The following is a 24365-nucleotide window of genomic DNA, read 5'->3' as shown; positions in this document are numbered from 1 at the left end:
AATGTTTATATATGTATATATTTGCAGGTATATGCATACAAATATGGAGAATATATGTATACATACAAAATTGTCTAGAAGTATATCTATGTCTCTGTCTATCTATTTTGTATTCATCACATCTATTTATATTTTATTGTATATCAATTTTCCTGCCAAATCCAGGAAAATATATAATGTCAAGATGCCTTTCCTAAATAAGTTTAACAAAGGAGCCAGATGTAGTTGCCACTCTTTTTGACTTCTGAGTTCTTTGGTCAGAATTGCTGTATTCAGAATAGCCTTAAACTCAGCTATATAAAGATACTAAAGAGGCAGAGAACAGAGATAGGTTGACTCAGCAGATTCAAAATTTTGTCATTTGCACACCATTCTTCTTCCTTTAGATTGATAAACTTTGTTTTTTAGCTTGCAAATGGGGTTAAGTGGCTTGCCCAAGGCCACACAGCTAGGTAATTATTAAATGTCTGAGACCAGATTTGAACCCAGGTACTCCTGACTCCAGGGCTGGTGCTTTATCCACTGTGCCACCTAGCTGCCCCTGATAAGCTTTTGAAACCTAAAATGGATCATTAATCCACAAAAGGAGAGTAATTGTTTTTTGTTTAAATCAAAAGGAATCTCATCATGTTATCTTAGATTGATAAAATAAAGATATTTTTCCCCCTGAGAAACTTAAAAATTCCTTCCTATGTGTATAATTGTCCCTATTTGATAGTTCAGTAAGTAGTGATTGGAGTATTTTATTGTTGATAATGAAAAACTGAGATGGAATTGTCAGAGAGTTAGGGGGAGAGAACAATTGCAAGCAGGAAAGAATATCTTCAGAGATTAGTATTGTGAGATAGACAGGTAAAGGAGAATGAGGACCAAGAGAAGGTGATAAAATCTGACTATTGAAAAAGCCATTGATAACTTTGGAGAAAGCAGTTTCATTTGAATGATGAGCTCAGAAGCCAGATTACAAAGTGTTGAGAAGTGTGTTGAGTAGCTGTTCCTGGCGGTGTCATGATCCTAAGGAGAAAAACAAAAAGAAATGAGAAAATGAATGAGATTTTTTTTCTAAGAGCTTTAACTCAGAAATTAAGGCTAGTAGTTAGATGGGGATGTTAGAGTATAGTGAAGGTTTATCAAGAATATTAGAAAATTGGTGAAGTTTTTGGAATCAGGGAAAAAGCCACTAGGTAAAGAAAGGTTAAAGATTAGTGAGATGAGAAAACAGTTGGGTGATCTTCTAGAGAAGACAGAGAGGATGGGATGAAATCAATATCCCCGTTGGAGGGGATGGTCTTGGGAAGGAGAATTGCCACCTCTTCATCAAGTATTATTCTAAGTTTAGTATTGGAGTTGTTATTGCTTTCTGCATTTAATTATATTTTATTCTTTTCCTTGTCCTATTTCACCTGAAATAACATTATAAGGCAGTTTTTGTACTTCTGCTTTCTCTTTTCTTGTTTTTCCATCATCATTTTTGTCTTATGCTACCTCTTCATTATAGTCATAATATTAGACTTGTTATTGCTTTCTGCATTATTTTATTCTTTTCCTTGTCCTACTCCATCTGAAATAACATTACAAGACAGTTTTGTGCCTCTGCCTTCTACCTTCTCCCCCTTGTTTCTCCACCATCAAGGGCAGGTAGGTAGTGCAGTGAATAGAGCACTGACCTTGTAGTCAGGAGAACTGGAGCACGAATTCAGCCTCAGACATGTACTAGCTGTGTGATGTTGGGCAAGTCACTTAACCCTGATTGCCTCTCATGGGTCATCTCCAGTCATCCTGGTTCATATCTGGTCACGACACTGGAGTTTCAAGAAAGTTGAGGATGGTGACTTAGCACAGCACCCCCTCACTCAAATCCAATTCATGTGTTTGTCGTGGTTTTCTTTGAGAATAAAGGACAGCCATTATTATCTCCACCATTATTTTTGTTTTTCTTCTTAGGGTCATGACACCACAGCAACAACTACGAACTGGGTCATCTATTTGTTGGGTTCCTACCCAGAAGTTCAGCGCAAAGTACAAAATGAACTGGATGAAGTCTTTGGTATGTTAGATTTATTCACTTATTAGTTGACCTAGGAGTATAAAGTTAATGTACATACCTGTACTTTTACTGAGGAAAATGAACACCATACTTGGATTACGTGATCAGATTTAAAATTGGAAAAGACCTTAAGGTCATCTAGTCCATCCCCTAATTTTAAGGAGGAGAAAAAACTGAGGAAAAGAAACAAGGTCCTCTTCAAGAAGATTCCTGATGTAGCATGAACCACAGACCTTTTCTGACTCATAGCTCATAGCCTCTAATGAAGGTTTAACTGGGAGATTAGGAAAGGTCTCAGTTAGTGTTGTTGAAAAAAGCAGCTGAAATTGACTTTATAGTAAAAATTATCATCCAGTCCTTAGGTGTATTTTCTGTATAGACTTCAGGTAATTTTCAGCCAAGCCTAGTATACAAGATTTTTCTAGAAGAGTAGACAGTGACAGAGAATGAAAACAAAAACAAAAATTAATTCAGAAAAACCAGAATCCCCAGAGCTACTATACAATGTCCAGAGAGAGTTCAACTGTTCTTTTTCTCTCCCTTCTTCTAGCATTATCAACCATACAACCACAATATAAGACATGACTTGAAAGATTAGTAGTAGGGGGTGGCTAGGTAGTGCAGTGGATCGAACACTGGCCTTGGAGTCAGGAAGTACCTGAGTTCAAATCCAGCCTCAGACACTTAATAATTACCTAGCTGTGTGGCCTTGGGCAAGCCACTTAACCCCATTGCCTTGCAAAAACTAAAAAAAACTAAAAAAAAAAGATTAGTAGCCCAAGGCCTTTATTATTGTTTTATTTATTTTTAGGTTTTTGCAAGGCAATGGGGTTAAGTGACTTGTCCAAGGTCACACAACTAGGTAATCATTAAGTGTCTGAGGCTGGATTTGAACTCAGGCCCTTCTGACTCAAAGCCTGGTGCTCTATTCACTGCACCACTTAGCTGCCCCTACCCCAAGGCCTTTATTAGTTACCATTAGGAAATCTTAGATAGGAGAGAGGTTGATGCCATCTTAAGTTTTTTTTTGGGCCCCAACTACTGCCTTCTCAAAGAGGAACTATTCTCTGTTTCTGATTATGATAACAATAATATTATTCCTATACACATTTGCACTTCATAGTAATTATCTTGTGCTGATTTCTAATTTAGGTTTTATTAACCATGTTATTCTTTAATCATGAATATTTAGCCTAATGTGTTTAAATTAATCTTTTATTCATTTTCACTTATTTGTTGTTATTGTTGTTTTTGTAAATAAGGAAAATCTGATCGCCCTGTTACTATGGATGATCTGAAAAAACTTAAATATTTGGATTGTGTCATCAAGGAGAGTCTTCGTCTCTTTCCTTCTGTTCCTTTTTTTGCCCGTACTCTCAATTCAGATTGCTTTATTGGTAAGTATCTCATGCTTAGGCTGAGAGGAGAACTAACAGTCTCATCTGGATAGTTTGCTCCTGTTGTCAGATTGTTCTGGTCTCTCTGACTTTTTCCACATAGGTGGTCACAAGGTTCCAAAAGGGACAGAAGCAGTTGTCTTACCCTATTCCCTGCACCGAGATCCAAAGCATTTTCCAGATCCTGAAGAGTTCCAGCCTGAGCGATTCTTCCCTGAGAATGCTCATGGTCGACATCCTTATGCATATATTCCATTTTCTGCTGGACCCAGAAACTGTATTGGTATGTACAGTACCTGAATTAGAATGAAACTTGTGAAAAACATTTTTGTAGGAATCACACTATTATTTTGTTTGAAATACAGTAGTAGTAGTAGTAGTCGTCGTCGTAGTCGTAGTTGTAGTCATAGTTGTAGTGGTTGTCATAATTGTGGTGATCATTGTCGTAGTAGTAGTAGTAGTAGTAGCAATAGTATCACCATTTACATAGAATTTTTTAAAATTCTAGTGTCTTTTTTTAAATTCTAGTGATCAAAAAAGCAAGTATCACAATTTAGTTTGGTTACCTACTAAGCAATAACAAAGTGTGACTTTGAAATATTACTTCTAAAAAAGTTTGGTCACTGTGATAGCATTTACTAATTTAGGCATATGTGATTTCATTAGTGCCTGTACTGAACCAACAGAAGTAACAACTCTTTCAGATTTTAATCATAGCATTAATAATATCTAGCATTTATATAGTTCTATAAGTTTTATAAAGTGCTTTTCATCTATTTCATCTATTATTTAATCTGAGCCTGCTATCTATTATTTCATCTATTATTTAATCTGAGCCTGCTATTATTATCCTCATTTTTACATATGAAGAAACTGAGATTGAGAAGGGTAGAGTGCTCATTTCTAATTTAAAACTCATTACTATTTAAAAATCAGACTAGACTACAATGGGTCAATAATGTTATACTCCTTGATCTTATCAGAGATTAACTTTAGGGTTCAAAGAAAAAATCGGACTCAGATGGAACTATAAATTTGCTAGGATTGGAATTTAAAATTTTCTTTGACTTCTATCTTCTAGTGATAGTTACATAATTTGTAAGAGTTTCAGTTATAATGCTTCTTTTTTCTAAATTTTTCTCAATTACTTTTAAAAGAAAACTATTTTTAGCTTAGGTTATCTGAGTTTGTGCGGAAAAGGGAGGGCATTTGATACTGAGAGAAAGATATGGGGAAGCATAGAAAATCAGGAAAACATTGTTATTTCCAAAAGAAAAGTACTTCAAGTTGATTTTTTTAGTCTGTTGGAAAAGAATGTCTATAGAAAAAACAGCTTTAGTGTTTCTTGTAATGGGTAGGGATTGGAGAGGATGAGTGTTTACAGATGCCCTGGAAACAAGTGAGCATATTTCACTCAGCATTAGTTGCAAGAAGAAATGGACACACACACACACACACACACACACACAGAAAATAACAATACCTTTACAAGTCACAATAATGAACTCTTGTGTGCCAGAACTCAGAACTCTTCATTCAACTTTACACTATTAAAAGTTTAAAGTGAATCAGGACTTTGGGGTCACCCTGTTTTTAAAACTATTTAAGTTATTTTATTAATTTAATAAACATGCTAATTTATTTAAAACATGTTTAACAAAATCAGTTTATCAACTATCATTTAATATTTGACCAAAGCATCAAGTATTTTTAAAGGGTAAGACATGGATAGGTACTAATTATTTGCATTTAAGTATAATGGTTATTAAATATGTGACATATATGATAACATAATATTATATAAATAATAATATAGTATAGCATAACGTGATATAACAACATAAGAATGTTATAGTATAGTATACTATAGCTATAATGTAATATAACTTATCTGGATATGATACAGTATAATATAATGCAGTTATATGATATTGTTGATATACTGTTATTTCAGTCATGTCCAACTCTTTGTGACCCCATTTGGGATTTTCTTGGCAAAGATATTGAAGTAGTTGGCCATTTTCTTCTCTGGTTCATTTTGTAGATGAGGAAACTCATGCAAACAAGTGACTTGTTTGGGGTCACATAGTTAGATAATATCTGAAGCCATATTGAAACTCAAGTCTTCATGACCCCAATTCTAGAACTCTATACAGAATGCTGCATAGCTACCTAATTATATGATTTGATTTTGGATTTGTTTAGTTGTGTCTGACTCTTCATGACCCATTTGGGGTTTTCTTGGCAGAGATATTAGAATGGTTTGTCATCTCCTTCTTCAAGGGTCACACTGCTAGTAAATGTCCAAGGCCAGATTTTGAACTTAGGAAGAAAAGTCTTCCTGACTCCAAGCCTGGAACTCCATTCACTGTGCCACCTAGCTCTATCTATTGAACAGACATATATATAAAATAACATAATTTATTATAATTGAAATATGTAAAGTAATATAATAAAACAATAAAATATGCTATATCATATTTTATTATATCATGCATAACAGAACATAGCATTGTATAGGATGGATAATAAAGTTCTAAGCTGTACTATTATTTAATTGTAGAATTTGCTTTCCATTTCCTCAATGTTCTTGATGCTATCTAGTATTATGGATGTATATATTCAAGAAGTATGTCTTAGTTGTCTATATGGAAAGCACTCATCAAGAAAATGTTATTAGAATACAGTAACCTGGGGAGGCTAGGTAGCGCAGTGGATACAGCACTGGCCCTGGAGTCAGGAGTACCTGAGTTCAAATCCAGCCTCATACACTTAATAATTACCTAGCTTGTGTGGCCTTGGGCAAGCCACTTAACCCCATTTGCCTTGTAAAACCTAAAAAAAAAAGAATATAGTAACCTAATATGATTCAAATGCTTCTGATGTGCTAGGAGTGAAGGTGACTGGGTCTTTTCCTTCATGGAGTGTACAGTCTAGAATGGGAGAAAATACCTCAACAAATGTAGTTATAATAGATAATATGATGAGTTTGTCAACATCAAAGAACTACAAAGCTAAAATCCTGAAGGGAAAGATTTTGTCACTTGGGTGGATTCGATCTACACAGCAGTCATTTATTAGGATATATTTATATGTACCAGGAATTGCCACCAACTGAGAAATGTTTTCTGGAAAAGGTGGTAAGAGAGTCTCTTTCCCTCCTCAGCAAAGCTGCCAGATTGATATTTTCCAAACACATTCTGAATATTTTCAGAAAACCTACAGTTACTCCCTGTGGTCAAAATTAGTTTCACTGCCCTGCATTTTCAAATATATTTCATATTATTCCCTTCACAGACTCCATGTTCCATATAAATAGGGGAAAAAACAGGCAGACCTTTAACTTTAAATCCTTTCTCTTCTTTCCATGCTTTCACACATACCCAGAGGGTATTTTTTTTTTACCACTGTGTCTTAAAGTTCATAACATTCTTCAGGCTTGACTTGACTCAGCTGTTGATTGCTATTCTCCTTCACCTTTCCCATTCCTGTATTTGAAAACCCTATCTCTCTATCCCCTTCATGTATTTACTCATTTGTATGTATATGGCATATTCTCTCCTCTCACCCACTTCTAGAATAGGTTAATGGTATAGTGGGGAAAATTCTGACCCTAAAGTCAAGGAGATTTGACTTCCAATGTGACCTCAGATGCTTATTAGTTATATGACCCAGGGAAAATCATTTAATCTCTTCCTGCCTCATTTTCCTCATTTATAAATGAAGAACCCCATTACTCAAGATTATTGTGAGGATCAAATGAAATAATATTTGTAAAAAGCAGCATCTAGTACATGGTAATTATGTAATAAATGCTTTTTCCATTTTCTCCTATTTTGTTTTTGTTCCTGGATCCACACCTTCTAGTACAGTGCCTTATACCCAGTAGATACTTTATAAATAATTATTAAATTGAATTGAAAGGCAGTCAACTGGTAAGAGGATGGGGGGGAAGACATTTCAGACATATACAGAGATCACTGAAACATCTGCTTATGAATAAACTTTGAAATGCTCTTGTGTCTATTACATTTTAAGGTCAGAGGTTTGCAATGATGGAAGAAAAGACTGTCATTTCCTGTATGATGAGGCGGTTTTGTGTCGAATCCATTCAAAAAAGAGAAGAACTTGGCCTTGTGGGAGAGATGATTCTTCGGCCTAGGAATGGCATCTGGATTAAGCTGAAGAGGAGAACATAGGAGGGAACTTCAAATTCAAATAATTTTATTGGCAATTCATCACTGAGAGAGAGAGAGAGAGAGAGAGAGAGAGAAAGAGAGAGAGAACTTATAAAATTCTTGATGTTAGATTGGAGTTCCTCTAGTAGAAAATCCATTTCAATTTCTTTTTTTTTTTTTGCAAGGCGAACGAGGTTAAGTGGCTTGCCCAAGGCCACACAACTAGGTAATTATTAAGTGTCTGAGACCAGATTTGAACCCAGGTACTCCTGACTCCAGGGCCGATGCTTTAACCACTACGCCACCTAACCACCCCATAGAAAATCCATTTCAAAGGTGCAATCTGTCTGTTTTCATTGACTTAAGAATTAGAAGTATGAAAACACAGCTTGAGTATAGTAACTATCAATCCAAAACTTGATAGTGACCACCTTCTTGAAATTTTTCCTCAGGTGATCACTGATGTAATTTACAATATGACCAGGTAACAATTTTCCAACTTGGAGCATATAGATCAATCTGTTGTCATCTGTTTATAGATTCAACAAAATCAACTTTTAAAAAAAAGAGATCTTTTATTTTTATCTTTTATTCTTCATAAAAACCAGAGATTCTTAAGGAATCCTTTTTTCTTTATGTTATACTTTCACTGATAGGATCCATCTTAAAGATTAGTTGTAATTCCTTTGAAGTGAAAGATCTATTTTGTTTTGATATTTTAAAAAAAAACTAGTATTTTGTTTTGATCTCAAGAATTTTAAAATAATTTTGGAAATTGTAATTTTGTTTGCAGTAAAATAATTTTAAAGCACTTTATATTTTCAAAGCACTTAATAGTCATTGTCAGTTATTCATAATTTACATAAAAATACAGCAGTTTTAGAGACAAATGAGATCTTAGAGGCTTCTGGCAATCTTTACCAATTCTCCCCTACTCCCAAGAAAGCCATTCATTACCTGAAAAGTTGCAAAAAGATCTCAAGAATCAAAAACAAAAGTCACCAAGCAATGCCTTAAAGCTCATGTATTTTAGCTTTGATTGATTTTTATTTTGCACATAATTCTAAAAAAATTGTTTTTCTAATTTTTTTAGTCCACAGAAAATCATAAAGTGTGTGGTTCAGGAGGGGGAGGATCAAAATTCTAGTGAAAGTGCATTGATATTATAAAAGAATAAAACTAGGAAGAAGACAGAAATATGCAAAATTTCCTTGCAATTATAAGGGAAATGCTTCAATCTTTGTTGCTTACTGGGGTAGGATTTGGTTAATTAATACATATAGATAAAATGTAAATAGAATAGTTTTGTTTCTCATTCTAACATGATCATAGTTATCATATACCTACTGGATTGTCTAATACTTATATATGGGATATGAAATATTGAAATGAAGGCACTGACTTTTGGAAATAAAGTTTTGTCATTTTTTTCAATCTCTAAATGCTTCTCTTTCTTCCACCTATCTTACTGAAAAAAGTGGAAAAAAGAAAAAGAAAACATCTATAGGAAATAATAATAGTTAACATTTACATAGTACATTATAAGTGTTTTAAAATTATTAACTTATTTGAAAATGAGATAATAACAATTTTGCAACAACCTGAGAGGCAGGTACTATAATTAATTGCCACAGTTGACGGAACTGAGGCAAAGAGGTTACATGACTTGTCTAGAATCACATAGCTATTGTCTAAAACTAGATCTGATCTCTTGATTCTAGTCCCAGTGTTCTAACCACATCTTACCTAACTGCTCCAAAACACACACACACACACACACACACACACACACACACACATACACACACACAGTATATATGTATCCATACTATATATATTACATATTTCTAAATATAATAAAGTTCCACAATATACAGACTTGTATAGTCAAGCAAAACAAATTCTCATATTAACTGTCTCCAAAAATACTTATCTGATCTTGTATTTTGAGCTCAGTATCTGTCTGTCAGGAGGTGGGTAGGAACATAAGTGATATCAATTATACCACATATAGTTTATATCAATATCAACATAATTGATTATATCATTAATAAAAGTAAAAATATCATACAATTATATCAATGGATGCAGAAAATGCTTTTGATAAAGAACAATATATTTCTATTAGAAAAACTTGAAAGTAATGTGTAAATAGAATTTTCTTTGAATTGATAAAATAAAAAAGTCAATATTTATCTAAAACCATCAGGAAGTATTATTTCTATTGGGAATAAACTAGAAGCCTTCCCAGTAAGATTAGTTGTGAAACAAGGATGCCCACTATCATCAATATTATTCAATATTGTATTTGAAATCCTAGCAGTAATAGTAAAGAGAAGATACAGAAATAAAGAAATTAGAACAGGGAACTGGTTTTCCTTGTGTTAAACCATTCCTATATTCCTGGTATAAATCTCAGTTTGCCAAAATAAACAGTGGGGTTCCTTCAGTCTTCCCTGACTCAACTGTTTGCTGTTTTTTAGATGAAAGTTTGTGAGGTAACAAATCATGAGATGAAAGTTCCTGTGGCCAGAGGTGAAAGGTGAGATAAAATTTCTGGTTCCCTAGTCTGCCTCTAGACCAAGCTGACTTAGACCTGCTGTCCTTTAATTCAGGAGTTGACCTGCAACATCCACACTCCTCTAAGGCCAGACTTCAGCCTCTGGAATTTTCTTTGAGGTCCTCTCAAGTTGTCTTGGAGGAAAACTGTCTCCAAAAGAGAAAGAAAGAAAAAACATAAAAGAAGTTTTAAAAAGTGAAATTAGTATGATTTGCTCTTCTTTCAGATTCCATAGTTTTTCTCTGGATGTAGATGGTATTTTCTTCCATAAAGGCCTCTCAGGAATTTTGTTTTTGATCCTCTACATTTATGAGTCTGGAGACTCATATCAAAGGTGTGATCTGTTTGTTTTCAATGGCTTCATGATTAAAGCTCTGAAAGCAGAGTTTGGGTATATTAATTCTCCAAACAAAAGTTGATAGTTACCCAATTCTTGAACTGTTTCCTCAGCTGGTCATTGATGTCAATCATAGAATGAGCAACTGACAAGTTTCTCAACCTGGAAGCTATAGATTAATTTTTTGTCATCTATTTATAAATCCAAATAAAACAAGCAAATCATTGTTTTTCTTTTTAAAAAGAGAAATACTGAAAATTAACTTCTATTCTTCATAAAAACATAGATGCTTAAGAAATCCCTTTTTCTTTAAATCTGGAGATGCTGGAGTAGTTTGTCATTTCCTTCTCTAGTTCATTTTACAGATGAAGAAACTGAGATAAAGAGGGTTAAGTAACTTGCCCAGGGTAACACAGCAAGTAAGTCTGAGGCTAGATTTGAATTCAGGAAGAACAGTTTTTGTGATTTCAGGCCCAGGATTTTATACACTTCAATACCTAACTGCCTTAGACTGGATAACAGATATTTCATATCTACTTTTTTCTTTTTTTTTTCTTTCTTTTTAAAATTTGACTCATTTTTAAGGAAGGTAGATGGAGCAATGGAAAGAAACTAGCTCTAGAGTCACAAAAGTTAGATTTGAATACTATTTCTGATCCATTCATGGGCAAGTTGCTTTCCTTGACTCCCAGTTTCCTTATATGTAAAATGAGGGAGTGAAATTGGTGTCTGAAGTCCCTTCCACTTATAAATTTGTGAGATCAATTATATACAACATAATTTTCTGTAGATTTTACTGAGAATGATTATGGTTTCTATGAAGACAATATAGAATTTCTTTGAATTGGCATTGTGTAGGACACATTCCTTCTTACAAAATATTCTATAACATGTATAAATGAATAAATTTATGAATTAATGAGCAAGCAAATGTATGAATGAATGAATGTAACAAACCATCCCTTGATGCTACTGAGAACCTTGATGTCCTGACTCAATTTACTACATAAGTTCATCAACCGATTCATCATCATTAGTATAGAAGATTCTTTTTTCTTTATTATTTTATTTTATTTTTCTAATTACATGTGAAGGTGGTTTTCAACATTCATTCATTTACATATTTATAAGTTCTACATTTTTCTATTACCTTCCCTTCCCTTCCATGTCCTCCTGGCAACACACAATTTGATAAAAGTTGTACATGTACAATCATGTTTAACATATTTCTATTAGTCATTTTGTGAAAGAGGAATTAGAACTAAGAGGGAAAATATGAGAAATAAAGAAAAAAACATAAAAGAAATTTTAAAAAGTGAAATTAGTATGATTTGCTCTTTTTTCAGATTCCATAGTTTTTCCTCTGGATGTAGATGGTATTTTCTTCCATAAAGGCCTCTCAGGATTGTCCTTAATCATTGAAATACTGAGAGGAGCTGCACCCATCATAGCTGATCATCTCACAATATTGATGGGGCTTTTTTTTGGCAAGGCAGTGGGGTTAAGTGACTTGTCCAAGGTCATACAATTAGGCAATTATTAAGTGTTTGAGGTTGGATTTGAACTCAGGTCCTCCTGACTCCAGTGCCAATGCTCTATCTGCTGTGTCACCTAGGTGCCCCTATAATATTGTGGTTTTTTCCTGTAGGAATTTTTTATTAAAGATATTATTTGAGTTTTACAATTTTCTCCCAATCTTGCTTCCCACCCCCCACCTCCACCCCACAGATAGCACTCTGTCAGTCTTTACTTTGTTTCCATGTTGTACCTTGCTCCAAATTGGGTGTGATGAGAGAGAAATCATATCCTTAAAGAGAATAGAATTCTCATAGGTAACCAGATCAGACAATAAGATATCTGGGTTTTTCTCCAAATTAAAGGGAATAGTCCTTGTACTTTGTTCAAACTCCACAGCTCCTTATCTAGATACAGATGATACTCTCCTTTGCAGACAGTCCAAATTTGTTCCCAATTGTTGCACTGATGGAATGAGCAAGTCCCTCAAGCTTGAACATCACTCTCATGTTGCTGTTAGGGTGTATAGTGTTTTTCTGGTTCTGCAACTCAATAAACATCAGTTCATGCAAATCCCTCCATGTTTCGTGAAATCCCATCCCTCCTGGTTTCTAATAGAACAATAGTGTTCCATCACATACATCTACCACAGTTTGCTAAGCCATTCCCCAATTGAAGGACATTTACTGGATTTCCAATTCTTTGCCACCACAAACAGGGCTGCTATAAATATTTTTGTACAAGTAATGTTTTTACCCTTTTTCTTCATCTCTTCAGGGTATAGACCCAGTAGTGGTATTGCTGGGTCAAAGGGTATGTAGATTTTTGTTGCCCTTTGGGCATAGTTCCAAAAGAGCTCTCCAGAAGGATTGGATGAGTTCACAGCTCCACCAACAGTGTAATAGTGTCCAAGATTTCCCACAACCCTTCCAACAATGATCATTATCTTTTCTGGTTATATTGTCCAATCTGAGAGGTGTGAGGTGGTACCTCAGAGAAGCTTTAATTTGCATTTCTCTAATAATTAATGATTTAGAGCATTTTTTTTCATATGGCTATGGATTGCTTTGATCTCCTCATCTGTAAATTGCCTTTGCATATCCTTTGACCATTTGTCAATTGGGGAATGGCTTTTTGTTTTAAAAATATGACTCAGTTCTCTGTATATTTTAGAAATGAGTCCTTTGTCAGAATCATTAATTGTAAAGATTGTTTCCCAATTTACTACTTTTCTTTTGATCTTGATTACATTGGTTTTATCTGTGCAAAAGCTTTTTAATTTAATGTAATTGAAATCATCTAATTGGTTTTTAGTGATGTTCTCCAACTCTTCCTTAGTCATAAACTGTTCCCCTTTCCATAGATCTGACAGACTAGTCCTTGATCTTCTAATTTGCTTATAGTATTGTTTTTTATGTCTATGTCCTGTAACCATTTGGATCTTATCTTGGTAAAGGGTGTGAGGTGTTGGTCTAATCTAAGTTTCTTCCATACTAACTTCCAATTATCCCAGCAGTTTTAATCAAAGAGGGAATTTTTATCCCAGTGGCCGGACTCTTTGGGTTTATCAAACAGCAGATTACTATAATCTTCTGCTTTTACACCTAGTCTATTCCACTGGTCCACCACTCTGTTTCTTAGCCAATACCAAACAGTTTTGATGACTGATGCTTTATAATATAATAGTGCTAAGCCACCTTCATTTGCATTTTTTTTCATTGAGCTCCTGGCAATTCTTGACTTTTTATTTCTCCATATGAATTTACTTACAATTTTTTCTAACTCATCAAAGTAATTTTTTTGGAATTTTGATTGGTAGGGCGCTAAACAGATAGTTTAGTTTTGGTAGAATTGTCATTTTTATTATATTAGCTCTCCCTATCCATGAGCAGTTGATATTTGCCCAGTTATTTAAATCTGATTTAATTTGTGTGAGAAGTGTTTTATAATTGTTTTCAAAAAAGATTCTGAGTCTGTCTTGGCATATAAACTCCCATATATTTTACACTGTCTGAGGTTACTTTGAATGGGATTTCTCTTTCTAGCTCTTCCTGCTGTTTCTTGCTAGACATATATAGAAAAGTTGAGGATTTATGGGGGTTTATTTTATAACCTGCAACTTTGCTAAAATTGCTAATTGTTTCCAGTAGTTTTTTAGATGATTTCTTGGGATTCTTTAGGTAGACCATCATGTCGTCTGCTAAGAGTGAGAGTTTTGTCTCTTCCTTCCCAATTCTAATTCCTTCAATTTCTTTTTCTTCTCTAATTGCTGGTGCTAACATTTCTAATACAATATTGAATAGTAGTGGTGATAATGGGCACCCTTGTTGGACCCCTGATCTTATTGGGAATGCCTCTAGTCTCTCCCCATTGAATATAATGCTTGTTGATGGTTTCAGATAGATACTGCTAATTATTTTAAGGAACAATCCATTTATTCCTACACTCTCTAGTGTTTTTAATAGGAATAGATGCTGTATTTTGTCAAAAGCTTTTTCAGCATCTATTGATATGATCATATGATTTCTGATAGGTTTGTTACTGATATAATTGTGTATACTAACAGTTATCCTAATATTGAACCAACCCTGCATTCCTGGAATAAATCCTACTTGATCATAATGTATTATCCTAGTGATGACTTGTTGTAATCGTTTGGCTAAGATTTTAATTAGGATTTTTGCATCTATATTCATCAGGGAAATAGGTCTATAATTTTCTTTCTCTGTTTTAACTCTTCCTGGTTTAGGTAACAGTACCATATTGGTTTCATAGAAAGAGTTAGGCAGAGTTCCATCTTTCCCTATTTTTCCAAAGAGTTTATATAGGATTGGAACCAATTGTTCCTTAAATGTTTGGTAGAATTCACTTGTGAATCCATCAGGTCCTGGAGATTTTTTTTAGGGAGTTCAATAATGGCTTGTTGAATTTCTTTTTCTGAGATAGGGTTGTTTAGGTATTTAATCTCTTCTTCATTTACCCTTGGCAACTTATATTTTTATAAATATTCATCCATTTCACTTAGATTATCAAATTTATTGGCATAGAGTTGGGCAAAATAATTTTGAATTATTACTTTAATTTCCTCCTCATTGATGGTCAGTTCACCTTTTTCATTTATAATACTAGCAATTTGGTTTTCTTCTTTCTTTTTTTTAATCAAATTGACCAGAGGTTTATCAATTGTATTGGTTTTTTCATAATACCAACTTTTGGTTTTATTTATTAATTCAATAGTTTTTTTGCTTTCAATTTTATTAATTTCTCCTTTAATTTTTAAAATTTCTAATTTGGTATTTGATTGGGGATTTTTGATTTGTTCTTTCTCTAATTTTTTTAGTTGCATGTTTAGTTCATTGATTTCCTCTTTCTCCAATTTATTCATATAAGCATTTAGAGCTATAATATAGCCCCTGAGAGTTGCTTTGAATGAATCCCATAGGTTTTGGTATGTTGTTTCATTATTATCATTATCTAGGATAAAATGGTTAATTCTTTCTATAATTTGTTTTTTGGCCCACTCATTTTTTAAAATGAGGTCATTCAGTTTCCAGTTTGCTCTGGGTTTATATCTCCTTGGCCCAGTATTGCATATGACTTTTATTGCATTGTGATCTGAGAAAGATGTATTCACTATTTCTGCCTTTCTGCCGTTGATCATTAGGTTTTTATGTCCTAGTACATGGTCAATTTTTGTATAAGTTCCATGGACTGCAGAGAAAAAGGTATATTCCTTTCTATCCCCATTCAGTTTCCTCCATAAGTCTACCATATCTAATTTTTCTAACAATCTATTTAGCTCCCTAACTTCTTTCTTGTTTGTTTCATGATTTGATTTATCTAGATCTGATAGCAGGAGGTTGAGGTCTCCTACTAGTAGAGTTTTGCTGTCTATGTCTTCCTGTAATTCTTTCAGCTTCTCCTCTAAGAATTTGGGTGCTGTCCCACTGGGTGCATATACATTCAATATTGAAATGGCTTTATTGTCTATGGTACCTTTTAGGAGGATAAAGTTTCCTTCCTTATCTCTTTTAACCCTATCTATTTTTGCTGCTGCTTTGTCTGAGATAAGGATTGCTACCCCTGCTTTTTTTACTTCAGCTGAAGCAAAATATATTTTTCTCCAACCTTTTACCTTTACTCTATATGTATCTTTCTGCTTCAAATGAGTTTCTTGTAAGCAGCATATTGTAGGATTCTGGTTTTTAATCCACTCTGCTATTTGCTTACGTTTTATTGGAGAGTTCATCTCATTCACATTCAAGGTTATGGTTACTAATTCTTTATTGTCCTCTGTGCTATCTTCCCTCTGTTTGTATTTTTCCTCCTTCCCCCCCCTTTTATCCATATTCCCCAGTATTTTGTTTTTGAATACCACCCCCTTCAGTATGTTTGTCCTCCTATATCACACCCTCCCCTTTCTTTCCCCTTTCCCTTTTTCCCTTTTCCCTTCCCTTCTTTTGTTATTTCCCCTTATTTCCCCCACTCCCCTTCCCTTTCTCTGTACCCCCTCCTCTTTTCCCCTTTTAATACTTGAAAGGTTAGATGTTTTATGAGTTAACTGAGTATGTGTAGGTTGACTTTAAGCCAAGTCTCATGAGAAGATTCAGGTGTTTCTCCTCTGCTCCCTTCTTCCCCTCTATTACCAGAGGTTTTTTGTACCTCTTAGTGTAGTAAGATTTGTCCCATTCAATCCCCTCCCTCCTCCCGTCTCTTTCCTGTCCCCCTTTTTAGGGAGGTAGTGTATTTTTTTACATCATTCTATCTAGGTCATAGAAAATTCTGAGTGTCTGTCCCTTCTAGTTCAGTAAATTCTATTGGATAGAGTCAAAATTCCTGAGAGTTATTAGAGTCTTTCTCCCAAGTGGGGTTAAAGCCAGTTACATCCCATTAGATAGCAGTCTCATGGATAGGTCATGGATGTCCATCATTTCTGGCTAGGTGTATTCTCTGTGTTAGAGTTATATTTCTCAGGATTTATGAGATTTCTTCCCCCCCACCATGCTGGAATATAGCCAGTTTCAACTTACTGGATTGCTTTTTTTCCCTTTTACCACCCCCTCTTTTTTTTTTTTTTTACCTTTTCATGTGTCTCTTGAACCTCCTGTTTGATATCCAAATTTTCTTTTTAGCTCTGGTCTTTTCATCAGAAATTTTTGGAACTCTTCCATTTCGTTAAATGTCCATCTTTTTCCCTGGAAGAGAAGGCTCAGCTTTGCAGGAAAGTAGATTCTTGACTGCATTCCAAGCTCCCATGCTCTTCAAAATATCTCATTCAAGGCCCTTCGATCCCTTAAAGTTGATGCATCCAGGTCCTGCGTGATCCTTACTGTGGCTTCTTGATATTTAAATTGCTTCTTTCTGGCTGCTTGCAGGGTTTTCTCTTTTATCTGATAGTTCTGCAGTTTGGCCACAACATTCCTTGGTGTTTTCATTTTAGGATCTTTTTCTGGTGGGGATCGATGTACTCTTTCAATAACTACTTTGCCCTCCGATTCCATGATATCAGGGCAGTTTTCCATCACTAGATCCTGTAATATTAAGTCCAGGCTTTTTTTCTCTTCAATGTTTTCAGGAAGTCCTATAATTTTCAGGTTGCCCTTCCTCGATCTATTCTCGAGGTCAGTAGTTTTGTTGATGAGGTATTTTACATTTGCTTCTATTTTTTCTATTTTTTGATTTTGTTTAACTGACTCTTGCTGTCTCATGGAGTCATTAGTTTCGGTAGACTCTGTCCTTTTTTCGGGGGAGGAGTTTTCTTCATTAACCTTTTGCAACTCCTTTTCCAATTGGTCAATTCTACTTTTGAAAGAGCTTCCCATTTGACCAATTGAGGTTTTGAGAGAATTAATTTCTTTTTGCATTTGCTCATTTGAAGATCTGAGAGATTTATTCTCCTTTTGTGTTTGTCCAATTGTACTTTCTAAGGTTTTTTTTCTTGTTGCAAGGTATTAATTGTCTCTCCCAAATTTTTAAGCTCCTTCCTTATTTCTTCAGGGAAGTCTTTCTGTGCTGGAGACCAGATTGTATTCTTCTCAGAGGTTCCAGGTCTCTCTGAGTTGGGGTCTTTCCCTTCCAGGAATTTTTCTATCCATCCACCTTTCCGCTGACCCTTCTTCATTATGCTAAGACCTTGAGTTGGGGGGGGGGCTGGTTCACCTGGGCTTGGGATCGCTAAAAGCTTTACTGAGTGCTGTTTCTCTGGCTGGCCAGTAGGAGGTGCTGGTTGCCCTCTCTGGACTGTCTGTGACCTTGGTTGGGAGGCCTTCTCCTTTTGCCCAAAGGGAGGAGTTGGAACTGTTGAATTCTTTTGCCTTCAATCAATGGTGGGCTTTACCCTGCCCTGAGGTCATTCCTCAGCTGGGCTGGTTCTTCTGTTCACACACCTGGGCCTGAGGCAGAATTAGTTTGCATTTGTTTGGGAGGAGGCCTCTGTGCAATGGAGGCATGGACTCAGAGTTTCTCAGACCTGAGGAGCCCAGGGATGGCTTCCACAGCTCTCCTGCACCAGACCTCTCCCCGCAGCCCCTTCCCCAAGCTCCAGGGGGATAGCACCAACACCAGCGCCTCTGCTTCCCCACGGACCCAAGCCCCCTTCTTCCAGACCCACCACTGATCCAGCAGGTCCAACTCTCTGGCCCTCAGACTCCTGGTTCCAATTCAGCTGTCAATCTGGCTGATCCCGGGCTGATCTTCCCTCAGAGCCCAGAGTCACCTGCCGGTACTCAGCCAAGGCTGCTGCGGGAGACAAATCCTGAGGTAGATTTTCCTCTCCTGTCTTTTCTTTCTGGGTTTCTTGGTTCGGAATTCTTTTAAGAGGTTTGTTTCATGTGATAGATGGGGAAGAGATCAGGAGACTTTAGAACTGTGCCTGTCTTCTCTCCGCCATCTTGGCCAGAAGTCCTTATAATATTGTTAATGTATACAATGTTGTCTTGGTTTTGCTTCTTTCACTCAGCTCGGTTCATGAAAATCTTCCCATGATTTAATAAAGCCCAGAGGCTGATACTGTTTTACAGAACAATAGCTCTTTATAACACTTACGTATCATAACTTGTTCAGCCATTCCCTCAATTTCTAATTCTTTGACACTCCAAAAAAGAACTGCTAAAATATATTTGCACATGTGGAATTTCATGATCTCTTTAGAATATAGTTCTCAAAAGTATGCACAGTTTTATTACCCTTTGGACTTAGTTGCAAATTAGAATCCAAAATGGTTGGATTAGTTTGCAACTCCATCAACTGAGAATATTCTTTTAAAAGCAAATTTTGAAAAAGACAAATTTAGCAAATTTACAAGGCATAACATAGTGGATTTAAAGTTGGAAAAAATGTTAGAAACCATCTAATTTAAACTTCTCATTTTCAGGATGATGAAATGGAGGTCAAGGTTCAAGGTCACACAATTAACATCAGAGTTAGCGTTTGAATCCAGGTTTTCTGACTTCAGAGTCTTAACAGGTGACTTCTTTGGACTACATATACAGAAATGAGGAAAACCTGTGGAAGTCACTTCATTATAAATTGCACTTTTCTTCTATCCTCCCTTCCTACCCCCTCCCCTCAGTGATAAATAGTCTACTGAATGTTTTACATGTACATTTGTGTTTTTCATGTTTTTATATATTATTCAATTTATGTATGAGGAATTAGGACTAAGGGAAAAGAAAGAAAACCATGGGATAGGAAGGAAAAGCATAAGAGAAAATTTTTAATAAGTGAACAAAGTATTCATCAGATTCTGTGTTTTTTGGTTTGTTTGTATTTTTTTTTTTGATCTGGATATGGATGGTGTTGTCCATAACAGGGTCATCCTAGCTTCCTGAACTGCTGAGAGGAACTGCATCATAGTTGATTAACTCACAAGTGTTGTTAATTTGTACAATGTTCCCTTGGTTCTTTTCCCTTTGCTCAGCATCAGTTTGTGTAATTCTTTCCAAACATCTCTAGTGTTTGACCATTCATTGTTTCTTATGTAACAATAATAATCCATGACATTCATATACTATTAACTGCTTCATCCATTCCCTAATTGATGGGCATTCCATCAGTTTCCAATAGACAATTTTTCTTCCAATATTGTGATAGTTTCCTGAAATTCTCTTCCAAAGTAGATCCCAGAAGGATCATCATTGACTTGTACAACAGATATAGGGCAGGCGATTACTTCCATGTTCCTTCATTACTTTCTCTTTATATTCAACTCACTGTCCCTATCTCCCTCAGTCACTTCAGCAAGTAGTTCACAATATTTTTCTCCACTTGAACCCCAACTGTTTATTAAAGTTGACAACCTGTTTGGCACTGTATCCTTCTCAATTCATCAAATCCTTAAATTCCATGATCTCTCTCTCTATGATAACTAGGTCCAAGATGGAGATATGTCATGTACCCTAGATGATTGCTAAACAATGCATGACAGTACTTTTATTCAACTCTGATAGACTATCACACTCCCCATAACAGCTTACTTGACCCTGTCCAGACCCACTTTTGACATTTATTGAGCTTCTATTCGTCTCTTGCATCAAAATTCTGAAGTATTTTCATACTTCCTTTATTCCTTTTATCTGATTCCCTATATGAAGTAGTACTTATCCTACCTAGTCAATGTTTAACCTTTCCCTGGAGAATATAGATCAATTTGTTTTCATCTATTTGTGTACCCAAATAAATCAAGCAAATCAGTTTGCTTTATTAAGAGAAATACTGAAATTTAACTTTATTCTTCATAAAAGCATAGAAGTTTAAGATTTCCCCCTTTTTAAGTTTGGGGATGCAGGCATGGCTTACCATTTCCTTCAATTTATTTTACTGATGATAAACTGAGGCAAAGAGGTTTAAGTGACTTGCCAAGGGTCACAGAGCTAGTAATTGTCTGGGACTTGATTTGAACTCACAAGTTGAGTCTTCCTGACTCCAGGCCCAGAATTTTATCCACTTCAATGCTAGATAACAGGCACTTCATATCTACAGGTTTTCCTTTTTTAAAAATGTAACTCATTTTAAGGGAAGCAGAGTAAAAATGGAAAGAAGTTAGATGTCTTTTGCTTATCTAGTCTTTTCAATATTTTACCTCAATCTCTTCTTTGCCATTCTATTCAAGGTTTATTAAGAATCATATACTATGCTAGATTCTTGGCACAAAGACAAAAGAAATAGTACCATTCCTTAGGGAAGCTTACATTCTGGTGAGAGTGGGGGAGACACAATATGTGCAAATACATATTAACAGACAAGCATTTTATTGAGTGATCTTATGTGAGACAGAGTTGTGCAAAATCATTTTCTTCCAAAGTTAGCCTGGCATTTGAGACCTTCCACAATCCAATTCCAATGTGTTCCTCTAGCCATGTTGTTATATTCTTCTTCTTCATGTACTCAAGAGCCATCTGGGATGACATGTTGTTTTTTATACTATTGTTCTCCCTTCTGCCTTTTTGATTCTTATGACTGACTGCTCCCTTGCCTAGAACACATTCCCTGCTGTTTCCAAGGTGGTGAATTCCTTTCCTTCTTTTAAGACTGAGTTCCAGGGGGCGGAGCCAAGATGGCAACAAGAAGGGATATAGTCTTAGGAGCTCTCTGATAAAACTCATCAGCTAAGGACTCTAACTAAACTTTCGAGAGACAGAACCCACAAAGGGACCCAGTGAGGCAGTTCTCCTACTCAAGGTAACCTGGAAAAGAGCAGAAAGGCTCTGCTCCCCGGGTCGGAGGGGCGGCCTGCCAGAGGGGTGGCCCGCTAGAGCCAAAGAACTTCAGCCTCCCGGAGGCAGCCCCAGGGTGCTGGGAGTCTCAGCTCACAGCAGCGGGGGAGTCTCCTGAGCTGCACCCCGGGGAGCACCGGGCACAAAGTGGGATAACAGTGGGGGACCTCTGCCAGAGTGAGCCCTCAGGGCGGACAGCTAGCAGCTTGGTCTTTCTGCAGCCCAGACCCGGAAACAGAAGCAGGCAAGCCAGTAAGCGGGAGCCTCCAGGGCATGAGCCCATTGAGCTGAGGGAGGGGAGTGAAGAGAAACTGCGAGCTCTGTCCTCTGCCCCTGGAACAGGACTCTGGGGCTCTGACCACATTCAGATCCTGATCGAAGTCTAGGCCCCCCCCATAGAACAGCAGGGCTCCCCCCCACCTCAGCCCCATGGCAGAGGGAGGTGCTTATGGTCATTCACAGACGAGGAGGGAGGACAGAGCCTCACACACTGAGACCCTTGTGGGAGTGCCCCAAAAGCTCAGGAAGCACCCCCCAAACCAGGCCCAGGCTGGGAAAAAGAGCAAGCAGAGAAACAAGAGGAAGACTATTGAGAAATATTTTGCAAATGAGCCCAAGAAGGATCAAAATACTCAGTCTGAAGATGAGGAAGCACAAGCTCCTGCATCTAAAGACTCCAAGATAAAACAGAAATTGGGCTCAGGCTATGACAGAGCTCAAAAAAGACTTTGAAAATCAAATGAGGGAGTTGGAAGAAAAACTGGGAAAAGAAAGGAGAGAGATGCAGGAAAAACATGAAAATGAAGTCAGCAGCTTAGTCAAGGAAATCCAAAAAAATGCTGAAGAAAATAGCATGCTAAAAACCAGCTTAGGTCAAATGGACAAAACAGTTCAAAAAGTTATTGAGGAGAAGAATGCTTTAAAAACAAAAATTGACCAGATGGAAAAAGAGATAAGAAAACTCTCTGAGGAGAACAAATCCTTCAGACAAAGAATAGAATTCAGGGAGATTGATGAATTTACCAGAAATCAGGAATCAATACTTCAAAACAAAAAAAAAGAAAAATTAGAAGAAAATGTGAAATATCTCATTGAAAAAATAAGTGATATGAAAAGCAGACTTAGGAAAGATAGTTTAAAAATTATTGGAATACCTGAAAGTCATGATCAGGAAAAGAGCCTTGACATCATTTTCAAAGAATTACTACAGGAAAATTGCCCTGATATTCTAGAAGCAGAGGGCAAAATAGAAATGGAGAGAATCCACTGATTCCCCCCCAAGAAAGAGAGCCCAAAAAAACAACCCCTAGGAAGATTATAGCCAGGTTCCAGAACTCCCAAGTCAAAAGAGAAAATATTACAAGCAGCCAGAAGGACACAGTTCAAATATCGTGGAGCTGCAGTCAGGATCACACAGGACTTATCAGCAACTACACTGGAAGCTCGTAGGGCTTGGAACACAATATACCGGAAGGCAAAAATGCTTAGAATGCAGCCAAGAATGAACTACCCAGCAAGGCTGAATGTCCTCTTCCAGGGAAAAAGATGGACTTTCAGTGAACCAGGGGAATTTCAAATGTTCCTTTTGGAATGGCCAGAGCTGAATAGAAGGTTTGATCTTCAGATACAGGACTCAGGTGAAGCATGGAGATTGGAGGAGAGGGGGGAAATATGAGGGACTTAATGAGGATGAACTGCATGCATTCTTGCATAGAAAAATGACACTGATAATACTCATATGAACCTTCTCAGTTAATAGAGCAGATAGAGAGAGCTTTTATAGTTGAAGCACAGGAGAAAGCTGAATTCGAAGATAAAACATGGTGTAAAAATGGAGTCAATAGAAAAAAAGGAAAATGTAATGGGAGAAAGAAAAAGGAGAGGGGGAATAGTCCAAGATATTTCACATAAGATTTTTTTTTTATTACAATGAGCTATTGCAATGATATGGAAAGGGGGAGGCAAGGGGGAATGAGGGAACCTTTGCTCTCATCAGAGATGGCTAGGAGAGGAAACAGCATATATACTCAATGGGGTAGAGACATCTGGAGTAAGAAGGAGGGGGGAGCAGGGGGAAGGGGTGGGGATATGAATAAAGGAGGAGAGGATGTACTATGGGGGGAGACTGGTCAGATATAACACATTTTCTTTCTTACTTCTTGCAGGGGGCTGGGATTGGAAGGCCTGCCCAGGACCATGGGGCCAGGTGGATGCTGGCCTTAAGGGGTGGTAGTGGGGCTCAGGGCATCTTGGCCCCAGGACCAGGGATCTGTATGCTGAGCCAGTCAATGACCCTACAGCAGAGTCAGAGTGAAAGGAGAGAGAAAATAGAGTACATGGTAGTGGAGAAATAAGAAAGGAGGGAGTTGTGATCAGCAATGGCAACGGTGGAAAAATATGGAAGTAACTTTTGTGATGGACTTATCATAAAGAATGAGATCCACCCATGACAGAGTTGTTGGTGTTGGAACAAAGATTCAAGTACATTTTTTGTTATTATTATTTGGGGGAGGGTGTAGGGCAAGTGGGGCTGGATGGCCTGCCTGGGGCCACATAGCAGGGTGATCTTTGTGTGTCTGGGGCCGGATTTGGACCCTGGTGCTCCTGGCTCAAGGGCC

At 36.6% G+C, this 24365-nt stretch overlaps 1 protein-coding gene across 1 annotated transcript in view; it reads left to right on the top strand.

Annotated features, from left to right (window-relative positions):
• CYP4V2 (cytochrome P450 family 4 subfamily V member 2) overlaps positions 1-9064 on the top strand; it is a 33323-nt gene extending 24259 nt beyond the window's left edge. Inside the window, exons 8-11 of the mRNA XM_074228806.1 lie at positions 1945-2047; positions 3310-3444; positions 3548-3727; positions 7483-9064. Of these exons, the coding sequence (XP_074084907.1) occupies positions 1945-2047; positions 3310-3444; positions 3548-3727; positions 7483-7643 (579 nt within the window). The 3' untranslated portion in view covers positions 7644-9064. The remainder of the gene's footprint in view (positions 1-1944; positions 2048-3309; positions 3445-3547; positions 3728-7482) is intronic.
• Positions 9065-24365: the final 15301 nt, after the last annotated feature.

This window comes from Macrotis lagotis, chromosome 3 (genome assembly GCF_037893015.1).
Source record: "Macrotis lagotis isolate mMagLag1 chromosome 3, bilby.v1.9.chrom.fasta, whole genome shotgun sequence".
Classification (NCBI taxonomy): domain Eukaryota; kingdom Metazoa; phylum Chordata; class Mammalia; order Peramelemorphia; family Peramelidae; genus Macrotis; species Macrotis lagotis.
The sequence above is the reverse complement of the archived record's forward strand: the minus strand, read 5'-3'. Positions and strand labels throughout refer to the sequence as shown.